The sequence below is a fragment of the Microcaecilia unicolor genome, chromosome 4 (genome assembly GCF_901765095.1).
Source record: "Microcaecilia unicolor chromosome 4, aMicUni1.1, whole genome shotgun sequence".
NCBI lineage: Eukaryota > Metazoa > Chordata > Amphibia > Gymnophiona > Siphonopidae > Microcaecilia > Microcaecilia unicolor.
In genome coordinates this window covers 95,864,899-95,880,582 of record NC_044034.1, presented here as the reverse complement: position 1 = coordinate 95,880,582, position 15,684 = coordinate 95,864,899, and the positions used below count along the sequence as shown (strand labels likewise).

At 41.9% G+C, this 15,684-nt stretch overlaps 1 protein-coding gene across 1 annotated transcript in view; it reads right to left on the bottom strand.

Moving 5' to 3' along the window:
- Positions 1-5,021: 5,021 nt before the first annotated feature.
- The window catches only part of RUBCNL (rubicon like autophagy enhancer), an 81,217-nt gene continuing 70,554 nt past the window's right edge, over positions 5,022-15,684 (bottom strand). The window contains exons 14-15 of the mRNA XM_030200502.1: positions 8,096-8,186; positions 5,022-5,714 (exon numbers count right to left, since the gene is read on the bottom strand). Of these exons, the coding sequence (XP_030056362.1) occupies positions 5,605-5,714; positions 8,096-8,186 (201 nt within the window). The 3' untranslated portion in view covers positions 5,022-5,604. The remainder of the gene's footprint in view (positions 5,715-8,095; positions 8,187-15,684) is intronic.

The window sequence follows — 15,684 nt, the reverse complement described above, 5'->3', positions numbered from 1 at the left end:
GATCATAGGGGCGGTAAAGCACCACACTGTTCCAGTGCTATTTTTAGAGCACTGTTTGGAACAGCACGGGGCTTTCGAGCATCTGGGCATAGTGCTAAACATACCCCCTACATAGCAAACATACTCCATCTCGGGAAGTGGGGGGGGGGGGGGGGGGGGAGGCTACAACAATACTAATCATTGGTTAAATGCTTAAAAACAGCTGATTATGCCTAAACAACATAAGGTGGAGTAAAAAAGCCAATGGCTGAAACTCCATTGCCAGGAAAAGTATCTTGGAATCCCAATGGATAACACCTTAAAATCCTCAGCCCAGCAACCAACAGCAGTAAAAAATAAAAAAAAAATTGCACGTTGGGATTTGGAAACGAACGGGAAAAGAAAGAATATAGGACCGTAGTAAAAGTCTCACATACCCTTTTACATTTCTGATCTCAGAGTTGCTGTGACAGCTCAGATTTCAGCATGTTTCGACCTTTGCTTCAGATGAATTTCATATGACAGCAATAGCTTGATTCATAATCCAGAAGTATTTGAAACAGGTTAGCTTTATTTAACATTGGACCTTAAGGCAATTTTTGGAACCAGAGCTAATTTAGGTTTACTTATGCATGAAGACTTTTTGGTTTCTTAAACAATTTTTGAATATTGATCATGCTCCTTCTGTTTTCTTCCCAAGGATAATTTTATAATAGGTTGCCAGTCAACTAACTCAGGGGTTCTTTTACAAAGTGCACTAGCGTTTTTAGCACGCACTAAAAATAAGCATGCACTAAATGCTAGAGACACCCTTATATTCCTAGGGGCATCTCTAGTGTTTCGGGCATGCTAAAAACGCTATTGCACCTTTGTAAAAGATCCCTTCAGTGCTTCTCAATCTCTCCAGGAGTCACACGTAGCCAGTCAGGTTTTCAGGATATCCACAATGAAGATGCTCAAGATAAATTTACATATAATGGAAGCCTCTTGTATTCAAATCTCTCTCAAGCATGTTCATCATGTGCATCCTGAAAACCTGTCTAGGTGTGCCTCTAGGAGAGGGTTGAGAAGCACAGAACTATTCTGGGCCTTTCTGTAAGGACACATATATAGGTATCTATGTGTCTTTATAAAAGAGTTTCTCAATACCTACTACTACTACTACTAATTTCTAAAGCGCTACTAGATGTATGCAGCGCTGTACACTTGAACATGAAGAGACAGTCCCTGATTGACAGAGCTTACACTCTAATTAGGACAGACAGAACAAACAAGAGATAAGGGAATATTAAAGTGAAGATGATAAAATAAAGGTTATGAACAAAGTGAATAAGAGTTAGGAGTTAAAAGCAGCATCAAAAAGGTGGGCTTTTAGCTTAGATTTGAAGACGGCCAGAGATGGAGCTTGACGTACTGGCTCAGGAAGTCTATTCCAGGCATATGGTGCAGCAAGATAAAAGGAACGGAGTCTGGAGTTAGCAGTGGAGGAGAAAGGTGCAGATAAGAGAGATTTACCTAGTGAGCAGAGTTCCCGGGGAGGAATGTAGGGAGAGATGAGAGTGGAGAGGTACTGAGGAGCTGCAGAGTGAATGCACTTATAGGTCAATAAGAGGAGTTTTAACTGTATGCGGAAATGGATAGGAAGCCAGTGAAGTGACTTGAGGAGAGGACTAATATGAGCATAACGACACTGGCGGAATATTAGTCGTGCAGCAGAATTTTGAACAGATTGAAGAGGAGAGAGATGGCTAAGTGGGAGACCTGTGAGAAGCAAGTTGCAATAGTCTAAGTGAGAGGTGATAAGAGTGTGGATGATGGTTCTGGTAGTGTGCTCAGAAAGGAAAGGGCAAATTTTGGTGATATTATAGAGAAAGAAACAACAGGTTTTAGCAGTCTGCTGAATATGTGCAGAGAAGGAGAAGTCGAAGATGACCCCAAGGTTACGAGCTGATGAGACAGGAAGGATGAGAGTGTTAACACAGAAATAGAGAATGGGGGAGGAGGAGAGGTTGGTTTAGGGGGAAAGATGAGAAGCTCAGTCTTGGTCATGTTTAGTTTCAGATGGCGCTGAGACATCCAGGCAGTAATGTCAGACAGGCAGGCTGATACTTTGGCCTGGATTCCTGCTGAGATTTCTGGTGTGGAGAGGTAGATCTGGGAGTCATCAGCATAAAGATGATACTGAAAACCATGGGATGAAATCAGAGTACCAAGGGAAGAAGTATAGATGGAGAAAAGAAGAGGTCCCAGGACAGATCCCTGAGGTACACCAACTGACAGTGGGATAGAAGTAGAGGAGGATCCACTAGAGTATACACTAAAGGTACGGTGGGAGAGATAAGAAGAAAACCAGGAAAGAACAGAGCCCTGAAATCCAAGTGAGGACAGCGTATCAAGGAGTAGGCTGTGATCAACAGTGTCAAAAGCAGCAGATAGATCGAGAAGGATGAGTATAGAATAGAGACTTTTGGATCTGGCCAGGAACTTATCATTGGAGACTTTAGCAAGCGCTGTTTCAGTTGAATGAAGGGGGCGAAAGCCAGATTGAAGTGGATCAAGAATAGCTTGAAACGGAAGAAAGTCAAGGCAACGGCGGTGAACAGCACGTTCCAAGTATCTTGGATAGGAAAGGAGGAGGGAGATGGGGCGATAGTTGGAAGGACAGGTAGGGTCCAATGAAGGTTTTTTAAGGAGTGGTGTGACTACGGCATGTTTGAAGGCATCAGGAACAGTCGCAGTGAAAGATTGAGGCTATGACAGATAAAAGGGATGACAGTAGGAGAGATAGTGTTAAATAGACGGGTGGGAATAGGATCAGAGGAACAGGTAGTTGCAGCTAAAACATACCTGCAGATGTAAATGTATGTAGTGAAGTATGCATTTTTTTTGCAGGGGGGGGGGTAGGAAATGGGACTTGATACGTCACCTTTCTGTGGTTACAATCAAAGCAGTTTACATATTATATGGGGCAATGAAGGGTTAAGCGCCCAGAGTCAAAAGGAGCAGCAGTGGGAATCAAACCCAGTTCCCCAGGTTCTCAGACCCCTGCACTAACCACTAGGATACATCCTTGGTCTTCACTCTCAGTCTTCAAAAGCACTGTCGACGAACTGCATAGCCAAACATTTAGAACATGGGTTTAAAAAATAGCCAATTGAATGTTTTGGCAAGCAAAATGTCGAAATGCCACTTTTTAAACTTTTTCAGTTTAAAAAATTAGTCCCTTAGAATACTGACGGGTGGTAAAGAACAGAGGAATCTATTCCCTTTGTTATATGCTGCCAATGAATTGAGGCTTTTCTGAGAAACAGAAGAGGTAATGTTAAGGAAGTATTTTAGGTAACCAGCCAATAAATTAAATCAAGGGTTTAATCAAGGTCAGAAATGATTTCTGTGAATAAGATTGCTTTTCTACTTAAGTGACTTCTAGGACACATGATATTTGTGAAGACTCCAGAAAACACAGCGGTGAAGAAAAAAAAAAAAAACCTGCAATGAAAAACCATTCCACCACTTTAAACAGAAAGACTACTTTGGTTAACTGCGAAACAGGCACAGGTTTTTCCAGCAGAGATGTGTTCGTAAATGACAAAATCTCTCTCAGGCATGGGCCAAGTTTTCAGGATATTGCTAAAGATTTGCAGGTCCACTATCCCCACTGTATGCAAATCTCTCATTTATACATATTCATTAGGGATATTCTCAAAACCTGACCCGTTATAGCCCTCAAGGATTTAAATGAAGACCGAGGACATAGGTGCCTATTTTAGAAACTATGCCCATACTTAAATGACTCCATCCACGTTCTGTTCTAACTCTGTCCCTGACTATATCTAAACACAGATAATGTGAAAGTATATGCCTTCTTAGCATCACACCCATTTTTACACATGCAAAAGCTCTTTCCACAATAAGTTTACCTGCAGAAAAATAAAATAAAATTACCCCCTAACGGTTTACAAAGTTTCAACTACTCTTCTTATGTCTTAATTTGAGACATACCACAATCTCCAGGAAACTTCAATATGGTCATCGACAAGGCTGGAACTGAAAAACAAGATGGACTATTCCTCAAAAAGGTCCGAATATTAAAGCCTCTCACCATTACGAGCTCTAGAAATCATTTGTAAGATTCTTAAAAAAACAACACATTGCTAAATAGGCAAGCAATGGAGACTTGTTAATGAAGGAGAGATATAATCCCTCAGACTACTACTACTACTTATCATTTCTATAGCATACGCAGCGCTACAAGCCTGTCATTCTCACTGTACATTCCACAACTGAAATACTTTCAAAAACCATGCTGGATGGCCCCAAAAATTACAGCATTACAGTAATCCAGTGGTTCCCAAACCTGGTGGTCCTGGAAGCACCCCAGCCAGTCAAGTTTTCAGGATACCCCCAATGAATATTAATGAGAGATTTGCATATAGTGGAGATAGGGAATGCAAATCTCTCTCATGAATATTCATTGGCGGTAGCCTGAAAACCTGACTGGATGGGGTGCCTCCAGGACCAGGTTTGGGAACCACTCCAGAAATCTAATGATAAAACAATTGCCTGCATCATTGTATGCAAACCATGGGGTGGGATCAGATAGTTCCATTACAAATAGAGTTTATATAAATAGCCATACAGGCCTCCCAGTTAACATGTGCCTTAAAATGGTAATTAAAAATCAAAACATAACTTTTACTTGAACATCTTACTCTGCCAAGGGCTCTACCTTGTTTTCCAAGCACATGGACTATTTCTGTGTTTTGCAAGTTGGATAACTTATTACAACAGTGTTTCTGAACCCAGTCCTCGGGGCACACCCAGCCTGCCTGGTTTTCAGGATATGCACAATGAAAAAGGTTTTAGATCAGTCAACTATTAAAAAAGGGAAACTTTGTAAACAATCACTCATGGTCTAATGTTTGTTTATATATATATATATATAAGATCTGTTAGCAAAGTAACAAAGATCAATTTGAGGGTAAAAAAATACAAACCACTAAAATTTAATAACAAAATTCCTTTACTTATAAAGCAGGTCAACAGCATTTGCAAAAATTAAGAACTAGATTTAAAAAAAAAACACATCTTTAAATTGAAGAAAACTTAAATAAAAAAAATTAAAAACCCCACCTTCTAGCAGCAAAATCTTAAAATAACTGTATCCATTTCTATGTTGAAATCAAAGTTATTAATTAAAAAAAATCATAGAAATAAAATACACCTAAAATGTTTTCCTGATAAGATTCCTCGTGGCAGTTTAATATAAACATACAGAATGTTGCTTCCCATTGTCTCAGAGCAATCCAGTGCAAATCCTAATTTCACATTTTCAGGAGATTTTTCTCCTTAAATCATAAACCTGGCACAGCTTTTGAGAAACACCTCTTCCCCCAGCTCAGGCTCTGGATTTTCCTCACTAGCCAGAGGTGCATTGGCAGTTGAAAGGGTGCTAACTTCCAGCACATATCACATCTGTCCCTATTATTCAGTAGGTGAAAAGTTAAGTATCTGTGGACAGCAAATGGTTCACACACTGCTCCATAAATACATGAGGGGGAGGGGGAGAAAATGGACCACTGCAACCAAATGTTGCAAAAGAAAATCCAAGGGCTCTTCTGAATCCTAGAGAACCGGAGACAACTGTTGTAGGATCTTTTTGCGTGCCTGTATCCTCTGACACCTTGGGCAATCTTCTGACTTGAAGCACAGTTTATGAAAGCAGGCTTTGCAAGCTAGGAAAGAGAAAAGGAAAAAAACATATTAATAGGTGTTTTTGCTTTTAACAGAGTGCTACTTTAAATTGTGAGATGAGCTTAAAAATGGCTGTAGGCTGGGCAGCAGAAAAAGCCCAAAAAAGTGCACAAAATAGCCATTTGCCACATCCTTAAAAGGCAATTCTATGCGAATTGCAGATCCTGCAAGGTGAGGCTGCTACGGCGTTGGGAGCATGTAGACGCTTACGTGGCTTAGTAAAAGGTCACCTACGTGACTTGCCCAAGGTCACAAGGAGCTGCAGTGGGAATCAAACCCACTTTGCCAGGATCAAAGCCTGTTGTACTAACCATTAGGCTAGTCCTCTACACTAACCATAAATAGTTATGACGGTCATATAATGGACATATAATAACTCTTCCTCTCTACGATTCCCTAATGTGTCTGTACACACAAACCTTATTCTACCACAACATTACTGTATTTGTTCATATCGGAATTGGCGAACGCCTTTACGGTACTATGTAAGCCACATTGAGCCTGCAAATAGGTGGGAAAATGTGGGATACAAATGTAACAAATAAATAGTAGTAGTAAGCACCTAATTTATCAAGCATATTAAGCATAAAATCATGCATACAGAATAATAGAATGAAGAGGATTAATGACACTTCAATAGGTTAAGTGTATTGTTTATGTTTTACTGTAAGGGAAGATGATCTCAATGCCCCTAATAGTTAATGCAGAAGCTGTGTAGCTAGAACTAGTTTTTACAACTGGAGAGAGTATGTTTAATATCTTGGGTGGGTGCCCTATTAAACGGCAGTGACACAGTATGGTTTGAGGCTAGTCACATCTAACTCAAAGTCCTGGATTTCAAACTTACTGGACTTCAGCAAAATGGAGAAGTACCTGAAGGAGGAGCTAGCAGTGTGGGCGGAAATAAGGGAAGTGGAAAAACTGGGGGGGGGGGGGGGGGTACACAGAAAGAGCTTTAAAAAAAAGGGCAACAGAGCTTTATGCAAGGAAAGTAAAGAAAAGAGGAAAAGGAAACAGGTGGTTTTCCAAAGAAGCCATTGCAAAAATAAAGGCAAAACAGGAAGTGTTCTCAAGATATAGATCACAAAAAGACCAGTTAAAGCTGGAAGAGAGAGAGAAATCAGGGCAGGATAAAGGACGTGCAGAATTAAAATGGCTAAAAATATAAAGCAAGGTGACAGACTTTTCAGGTATGAATAGGATTCAAAACTGGGTATTAAGACAATAAGTTGAAATTAAAGTCTAATAAAACAAAGGTTCTTTGGTTTAAAATTTCAGGCACTACTGTCACTTCTTCAATTTTTTGTCAAAGAATCAAGTTTTACCTGTTGAGTCAAGTACTGGGCGTGATACTTGATTATTTCATGACTTATGACTCTGAAGTAAATCTCTTATGGCGGAAAACTTTTTTTTAGGCTGAGACAATTACGATTATTAAGATCTTTGACCATGCATTTGCTTTATTGGTTCAAATGTTAATCTTACCACATCTAGATTATTGTAATGCTTTTTATCTTGGCTTATTTTCTAAATATTTGAGGAAGTTACAATTTACACAGAATACTTCAGTGAGACTGATTTTTAAACTTAGTAAGTTTAGTAATATATCTTCTTTTATAGTCCAACTTCATTGGCTTCCAATACACGAACAAATTTTATTTAAAACATTTGTTTTTCCAGATTCTGACAGTACTTCTAAATTACTTATAAATATAGCTTTGGCCTCCTTGCCTAAACTTTCACTTAATTTATGTAACCAATTGATACTTTGCCCCCCCCCCCCCCCCCACCCCCCACCTTCTTTCTGAAATGTACGTTTCTTCAGAGTTGTTAACACTATTTTTTCCAGTTATGTGGTCTCTTTTTGAAACCCTCTTCCTTTCTGCATTAGACTAGAACAAAATTTATTATTATTTCAGAAAAAGGTTAAAATATTTCTATTTAATCGACTATAACAGACAGTCAAAATATGATTATTGGCATAGATGTTTATTTAGATACATTTAATCTTTTTAGTGAACTGTTGAAATTTTTAATTTTTTTTTTCATTTTATATTTTACTTTAGTTTAATATTTTTGTAAGTATGCTGTAAATTTATGAAGTGTTATTTATATTTTTTTGCATTATTGCACACCACATCGAACCCTTTTAGGGGAAATTATATTTATTCCAAACTTGATATACCCCCTTTCTATTGATACAGTCAAAGCGGTTTACATACACTGTTTTTAATTAGCGGGTTAACACCACCAAAAAAATGTTCAGACAGTTTTAGCAGCATACTACAACTAGTGCAAGGTAGCAAACACAGCAGTAAGAGGAAAGCTTTACAGAAGAAAAAAAAATCTAGATGAAACCCACCTGCACATCGCCTGCATGTTACAGTCTGAAATGGGAAGATTATATCCGAGCTGTGACAAAACTCGCAAATAAATCCCTTGGCTTGGCACAGCTACAAAAGCAAGATACAAACCCATGTTAATGAGTCTTTGTAATGTATTTGATTACAGCAATACATTTAGGAGAAGACTGTAGGAAAGCTATTCCCATTCTAAAGACTTTTACACACAGAAAGATGCTTTTCTAAAAACTAATGAAGACACGTGCCAACAATTGGACAAATGTATATTTATGACTGTTTCTTGTTAATTCTAATTTTATTCAGTATACTGTTAATGTAATTGAGTTCCATTAAATGTAAGCCTCATTGAACTGAAATTAATTTTCGGATAACATGGGATATAAGAACAAACACATTAATAAATATCTATTTGCATGCACTTGTAGATATTCCCATGACGGAAGGATGATATACACACCTACCAATAGATTCTATATATGGCACTGAGTTGCATGTGCAAATTTGGATGTGCGTCCAATTTGTGTGCGCAACTTCATTAGAGCCAATCAGCGCCAATAATTCGGCAATAACATGCAATTATTGGCACTAATTGGCAACAATTAGAATTTATGTGCACCTTAGGCATATTCTATAAAGAGATGCACATAAATTCAAATTCTAGTGCGTGGAACTAAAAGGGGTGTGGCCAGGGAGGAGCATGGGCAGGCCGGGGGGCATTCCAAAAATGTATGCGTGTTATAGAATTAGTGGGAACCACACCTAATTTATGTACAATTTACACCAGGTTTTCACTGGCATTAAATAGTCATGCCTAAATGTAGTCACGGTTCCCGACACTAAGCACTATTCTATAAACCACACTTAACTGTAAGTGTGGGTTGAAGAACAGTGCTAAGCGCTATTTTTTCAGCACCAATTTTTTAGGCGCCATTTATAGAATCTATTCCCTAGGGGATAATTCTCTATAGGTGCCTAAAGTTAGCGCACAGCATCCCGGCGCCTAAGTGTAAAATTTATAATGGCAATTGTACCCACAACTGCTCTTAGAATACTAGTGAAAATCCACAGTCACGCATCTAACTTTAGGCACATAAGTGCTGGACTCACCCCCACCTGCCCATGCCCACGCCCCCCTCCCTGAAGTTGTGCACTATAGAATTTGAGTGCATATTTTGTAGAATGCCAAGGGCAGTTACCCTGCTACCTAGCTCCAGTTAATGCCAATTATAGCCAATAATTGGTTGTTAAAGCCAATTGGCATCTAATTACACAAGTTAGAAGTGTAACTGACCTAACTGTATAGACTGGGCATGCAACTTTGCACGCTAACCCCCCCCCCCCCCCTCGATTCTGTATAGGTCACCAAAATTTGGGCACAGATCCCAGAGCCATATGTAAACTAATTAATGAGCTGTTAATAATTGATATTAACTGGCAGCCATTTGAGTTTACGAATAGATCTGCCCTGCACACTATTCTATAAAATGCATGCCTAAATTTTATAGCATGCAACTCAAAAGGGGTGTGTGGCCATGGGAGTTCCCATAAATTAGGTGCGATATTATACAATAGGGTCATTTACGTACCTAACTGCCATTAGCTGTGTGCCAGCATTTACACCAGGTTTCAGGAGGCATAAGTGCAGCACCCAAAGTTAGGTGTGAGATCCACATTAAACTAGTATTCTATAAAGGGTGCTCCGTGCAAAGCACCTTTTGGAGAATACTAGTTTAGCATAGATCTTCCCAGTACTTAACTTAGAACATAAGACTAGCCATACTTGGTCAGACCAATAGTCCATCTAGCCAAGAATCCTGCTTCCAACAGTGGCCAATCCAGGTCACAAGCACCTGGCAGAATTCCAGAGCTTAATTATTCTTTGAGTGAAAAAAATATTTCCTCCTATTTGTTATAAAAGTGTTTCCATGTAACTTAATTGAGTGTCCCCTAGTCTTTGCACTTTTTGAAAGAGTAAAAAACTGATTCACTTCTACTCGTTCTACACCACTCAGGATTTTGTAGACCTCAATCATATCTCCCCTCAGCCATCTTTTCCAAGCCGAAGAATTCTATAAACAGCACCCAAAGCATCAAGTCAGGCATGTAAGTTTATAGCATGAGGGGGCAATTGTGTAAAATATGCACGCCCATAAAGTGCATATGTGTGTTTACACCTGCCTTGCACATTCTGGATGCTTACTTAATGGCACACAAATACTCACCTTGTCTTCATAAGTACACAAAAAATAAGCTTTTTTTTTTTTTGTACATTTTATTTAGGTACCCTGTTCTAATGTTTTCTTAGCACAGTAAAAAGGGAAAAAGTGCCTGATTGTTGACCTTAAAAGTGAACTGTCATTTTCAGTTATAACAGTGACTTCTGAACCCAGTCCTCAGGGCACAACCAGCCAGTCAGATTTTCAGGATATTCACAAATATATGCATGAGATTTCCATGCATTGCTTTCTTGGTATGCATATCGCTCTCATGCATATTTATTGCAGATATCCTGAAAACTTGACTGGCTGGTTGTTTCCCAAAGACTGGGCTGAGAAGCACTGATTTATAAAATTATGTACAAGCAGTGTTGGGACAATTTAGGAAATTCAATTCAGATCAAAAGATGGACTAAATTTCAGAGTTAGGGCCCTGTTTACTAAGCAGCATTATAGGCGCATCAATATTTTTAACATGCGTTAACTACTACTACTACTACTACTTAACATTTCTAGAGCGCTACTAGGGTTACGCAGCGCTGTACAATTTAACAAAGAGAGACAGTCCCTGCTCAAAGAGCTTACAATCTAATAGACAAGTGAACGGTCGGTCCGATAGGGACAGTCAAATTGGGGCAGTTTGGATTCACTGAACGGTAAGGGTTAGGTGCCGAACGCAGCATTGAAGAGGTGGGCTTTAAGCAAAGACTTGAAGACGGGCAGGGAGGGGGCTTGGCGTAAGGGTTCAGGAAGGTTGTTCCAAGCATAGGGTGAGGCGAGGCAGAATGAGCGGAGCCTGGAGTTGGCGGTGGTGGAGAAGGGTACTGAGAGGAGGGATTTATCCTGTGAACGGAGGTTACGGGCGGGAACGTAAGGGGAGATGAGGGTAGAGAGGTAGTGAGGGGCAGCAGACTGAGTGCATTTGTAGGTAAGAAGGAGAAGCTTGAATTGAATGCGGTATCTGATCGGAAGCCAGTGAAGTGACCTGAGGAGAGGGGTGATATGAGTATATCGGTTCTGGCGGAATATGAGACGTGCAGCAGAGTTCTGACAGACTGAAGGGGGGATAGATGGCTAAGTGGGAGGCCGGTGAGGAGTAAGTTGCAGTAGTCCAGGCGAGAGGTAATGAGAGCGTGGACGAGAGTTCGGGTGGTGTGTTCAGAGAGGAAAGGGCGAATTTTGCTGATGTTAAAGAGGAAGAAGCGACAGGTCTTGGCTATCTGCTGGATATGCGCAGAGAAGGAGAGAGAGGAGTCAAAGATGACTCCGAGGTTGCGGGCAGATGAGACGGGGAGGATGAGGGTGTTATCAACTGAGATAGAAAGTGGAGGAAGAGGAGAAGTGGGTTTTGGTGGAAAGACGATAAGCTCGGTCTTGGACATGTTCAGTTTCAGGTGGCGGTTGGACATCCAGGCAGCAATGTCGGATAAGCAGGCCGATACCTTTGCCTGGGTCTCCGCGGTGATGTCTGGTGTGGAGAGATACAGTTGGGTGTCATCAGCATAGAGATGATACTGGAAACCATGAGATGAGATCAGGGAGCCCAGGGAAGAGGTGTAGATTGAGAAGAGAAGGGGTCCAAGGACCGATCCCTGGGGAACACCAACAGATAAGGGGATGGGGGTGGAGGAAGATCCATGAGAGTGAACTTTGAAGGTGCGGTGGGAGAGATAGGAGGAGAACCAGGAGAGGACAGAGCCCTGGAACCCAAATGAGGACAGTGTGGCAAGAAGTAAGTCATGATTGACAGTGTCAAAAGCGGCGGATAGATCCAGGAGGATGAGGATGGAGTAGTGGCCTCTGGATTTGGCAAGGAACAGGTCATTACAGACTTTAGAAAGTGCTGTTTCTGTCGAGTGAAGAGGGCGAAAACCGGATTGAAGCGGATCAAGGATGGCATGAGAGGAGAGAAAATCAAGGCAGCGGCTGTGGACTGCGCGCTCAAGTGTCTTGGAGAGGAAGGGTAGGAGGGAGATGGGGCGGTAGTTGGAGGGACAGGTAGGGTCTAGTGATGGTTTTTTGAGGAGTGGCGTGACTACAGCATGCTTGAAGGTGTCGGGGGCCAGTTGCAGTGGAGAGAGAGAGGTTGAGGATATGACAGATGGAGGGGGGTGATAGTAGGAGAGATGGTGTTAAGTAAGTTGGTGGGGATGGGATCAGAGGAACAAGTGGTGCATTTTGAGGAGGAAAGAAGGCGGGCGGTTTCCTCCTCGGAGATATCAGGAAAGGAGGAGAAGGAGGTCTGGGTTGGTTGGTTGAGGGAGAGGGTTGAAGGGTGAAGAGGAGGAGGTGGCTTGGTAGTGAACTCAAGGTTGATCTTTTGCACCTTGTCGCGGAAGTAGTCAGCCAGTGATTGAGGAGAGAGTGACGGGGGGGTGGGAGCGGAGGGCACTTTGAGGAGGGAGTTAAGGGTGGCGAAGAGACGACGAGGGTTAGAGCTGAGAGAATTAGTCAATTGGGTGTAATAGTCCTGTTTGGCAAGGAATAGTGAGGACTGGAAGGAGGATAGCATGAATTTGTAGTGAAGGAAATCTGAATGGGTGCGAGATTTCCTCCAGAGGCGTTCAGCAGATCGGGCGCAGGAGCGAAGGTAACGGATGCAAGGGGTCAGCCAGGGCTGGGGATTAGTACGCCTTGTGGGACGGGAGGTGGATAGTGCAAGGGTGTCCAGAGCAGAGGAGAGAGTGGCATTGTAAGCGGAGACAGCCTCGTCAACAGACTCGGAGGACATGATGGAGGGGAGGAGATTAGAAATACTAGATGATAAGGTGGGAGGGTCAATAATCTGGAGATTCCTGGAAGTAGTGGTTAATGTTGGGCGGAGCTGAGGGGGAGGGTGAAGAAGTGTGAAGGTGATCAGGTGATGATCAGAGATAGGAAGAGCTGAGGTGTGGAAATTGGAGGGTGAGCCGGAAGAGGAGAGGACGAGGTCAAGGCAATGGCCATCACGGTGAGTAGGGGTGGTGGAACATAGCTGGAGGTTGAAGGAGGATGTTAGAGTGAGGAACTGAGAAGCGTGAGAGTTGGACAGGTCATCAACGTGTATGTTGAAGTCTCCGAGAATGAGGGATGGAGATGAGGGTTCAAGAAAAACAGAAAGCCAGGCATCGAAGTCGGTGAGGAAGGAAGGGAGGGATTTATCAGGGGGGCGGTAAATGACTGCCACTCTGAGTGGCAACGGGTAGAATAGACGGATGGAGTGGACTTCAAAGGATGAGAAGCAGTGAGACTGTGGTAGGAGGAGGGGTTGGAAGCTACAGGAGGGCGAGAGTAGTAACCCGACGCCTCCTCCACGGCCAACTAGGCGGGGAGTATGGGAGAAGAGATAGCCTCCATGGCATAGAGCCATGTACATGTCTACGATATCCTTATAGGCACATTATATATATGGCAAATAATGTGCTTATATATATATTTTTTTTAAATGTATTTATTGAACTAGTAGAACAAGTAAATAATCTCAAAAGCAGAGCGATAACAAAGATCACCCCCAACAAACCCCTTACCCCGAAAGCTACCCACTACCCCAACAGGTAGACCGATGTTTATCCAACTGAGGTGCTACAGATTGGGCCAAATCACCAGGTCTCATAGCATCACCAAAGTGTCCCTGTCACAATGCAATCAGTGTAGACATCTGAAAGAAAGTCCAACTTGCAAAGAATTTGAGTCATGGCTAGCGAAGCTTGATGTTGCCATGCCTGGGCCAAAGCCAATTTTGCTGCCACAAAGAAATGAATCGCCAGTTTATAGTGTTCCACCGTGATCTCAGATGGCTTAAAGTGGAGTAAGCAATGAACCGCCCTTCAGGGGTAGGGCTTACAAGCACCTGTTGAAGCAAGTCCAAAAGAGCAGTCCAGTAGAATTGAACCCTAGGGCAGGTTCACTATACATGGTAAAAAGTACCTGTTTACCACAGGATCTCCAGCTTTGGTCACAGAGTTGAGAGTTCATCCTAAACAGACACTTGGGGTATAGTACCAGCTGTAGCAGTAGTAGTAAAAATCATTCTCAATTATATTACTAGCAACTGAACATTTAAACAGATACCAAAAAAACCCTCTCCCAGCACTCTAAAGCATAAGCAGCATTAAGATCTAGTTCCCATCAAACAATATATTTCTGGAGGGGGAAGCGAAACAGCAGAAGAGTCATATAGAGACGGGATATACTACCCTTCCCTCCCCCACCTCTAACAGCCCATTCAAGAGGAGTTTATGCTAATCTGAGATCACTCCGAGCCTGGCAGTAGATAAAACCTCTAACCTGCCAATAGTGGAAAAGGTCCTGCGGCTCCAGGCCAAATTCCTCCTGAAGATCTGAGAAGGACTGAACTCTCTCTCATCCCAGATCTGTGCCAAGGTCTACAAGCCCTTATTGGCCCAACGTTGAAAGGTCGAATCCACAGCTCTCAGCAAAAATTGGGATATATATTGAAGTCTGAAGATAGAAGAGGTGGATCGGAAAAAAACTTCAGGTGGTTAAAGGGTGGCCAATCCCCTGTGGCACCCACTTAATTAAATGTAAGATCATTCCGTGGCAATCAGGGAACTGCCCACAATGGGGTAACACTTTTTTTCCAAAGTACCCAATATCCACTCAGCCAAAACACACAATTTTGCTGCCTGATTATATAAAAGAAATTTCAGGACACCCATGCCCCTCCCCCCTCCAAAGCTTTGGTTGGTGCAAAATGCATTTACCCACCCTTAGGGATCATTTACACCAAATGTAAGCGAATACTTTTCTATGAAGTTGGTGACAAAAAACACTGGGGTATCGGCAAGGGTAGGACCAAAAACAAAGAAGAATTGGCAGCAACATCATTTTGATCGCCTGACTACTACTAAGCCATGAAATAGTCAGGCCCTCCCAAGCGATCTAGCTTCTCAAGTAGCTTCCATAGTTTAGAGGGAAAATTGGCCTGATAAAGACCCCCTAAAGTGGCAGTAATGTTCACTCCCAGATACTTAATGGATTTTCGTGCCCATACAAAAAGAAAAAGTTGTTGTAAATTCTGCATCTCAGCTGCTAGCAAATTAACATGAAGTATTTCAGATTTATCCATATTCACTTTAAAACCAGAAACTGCCTCATAATAGCAGAGTTTCTGAGACTCGAGTGAGAGATCCAACAGGGTCTGTCAGAGTAAAAATAATATAGTCAGCAAACATTGTTTTATGCTCTGAAAGACCAGTGGAGCGACCCCTAATGACACAGTCAGTTTGCACCTTTTGAGGTAAGGGCTCTATTGATACGCAAAAAGAAGCGGAGAATCTGATGAGTGCCATGATAAAGCTCAAAAGGCGTAGTATAAGAACTGTTAATATGGAGACTTGCCAAGGGATGCGCATAAACCAACTGTAGCCAAG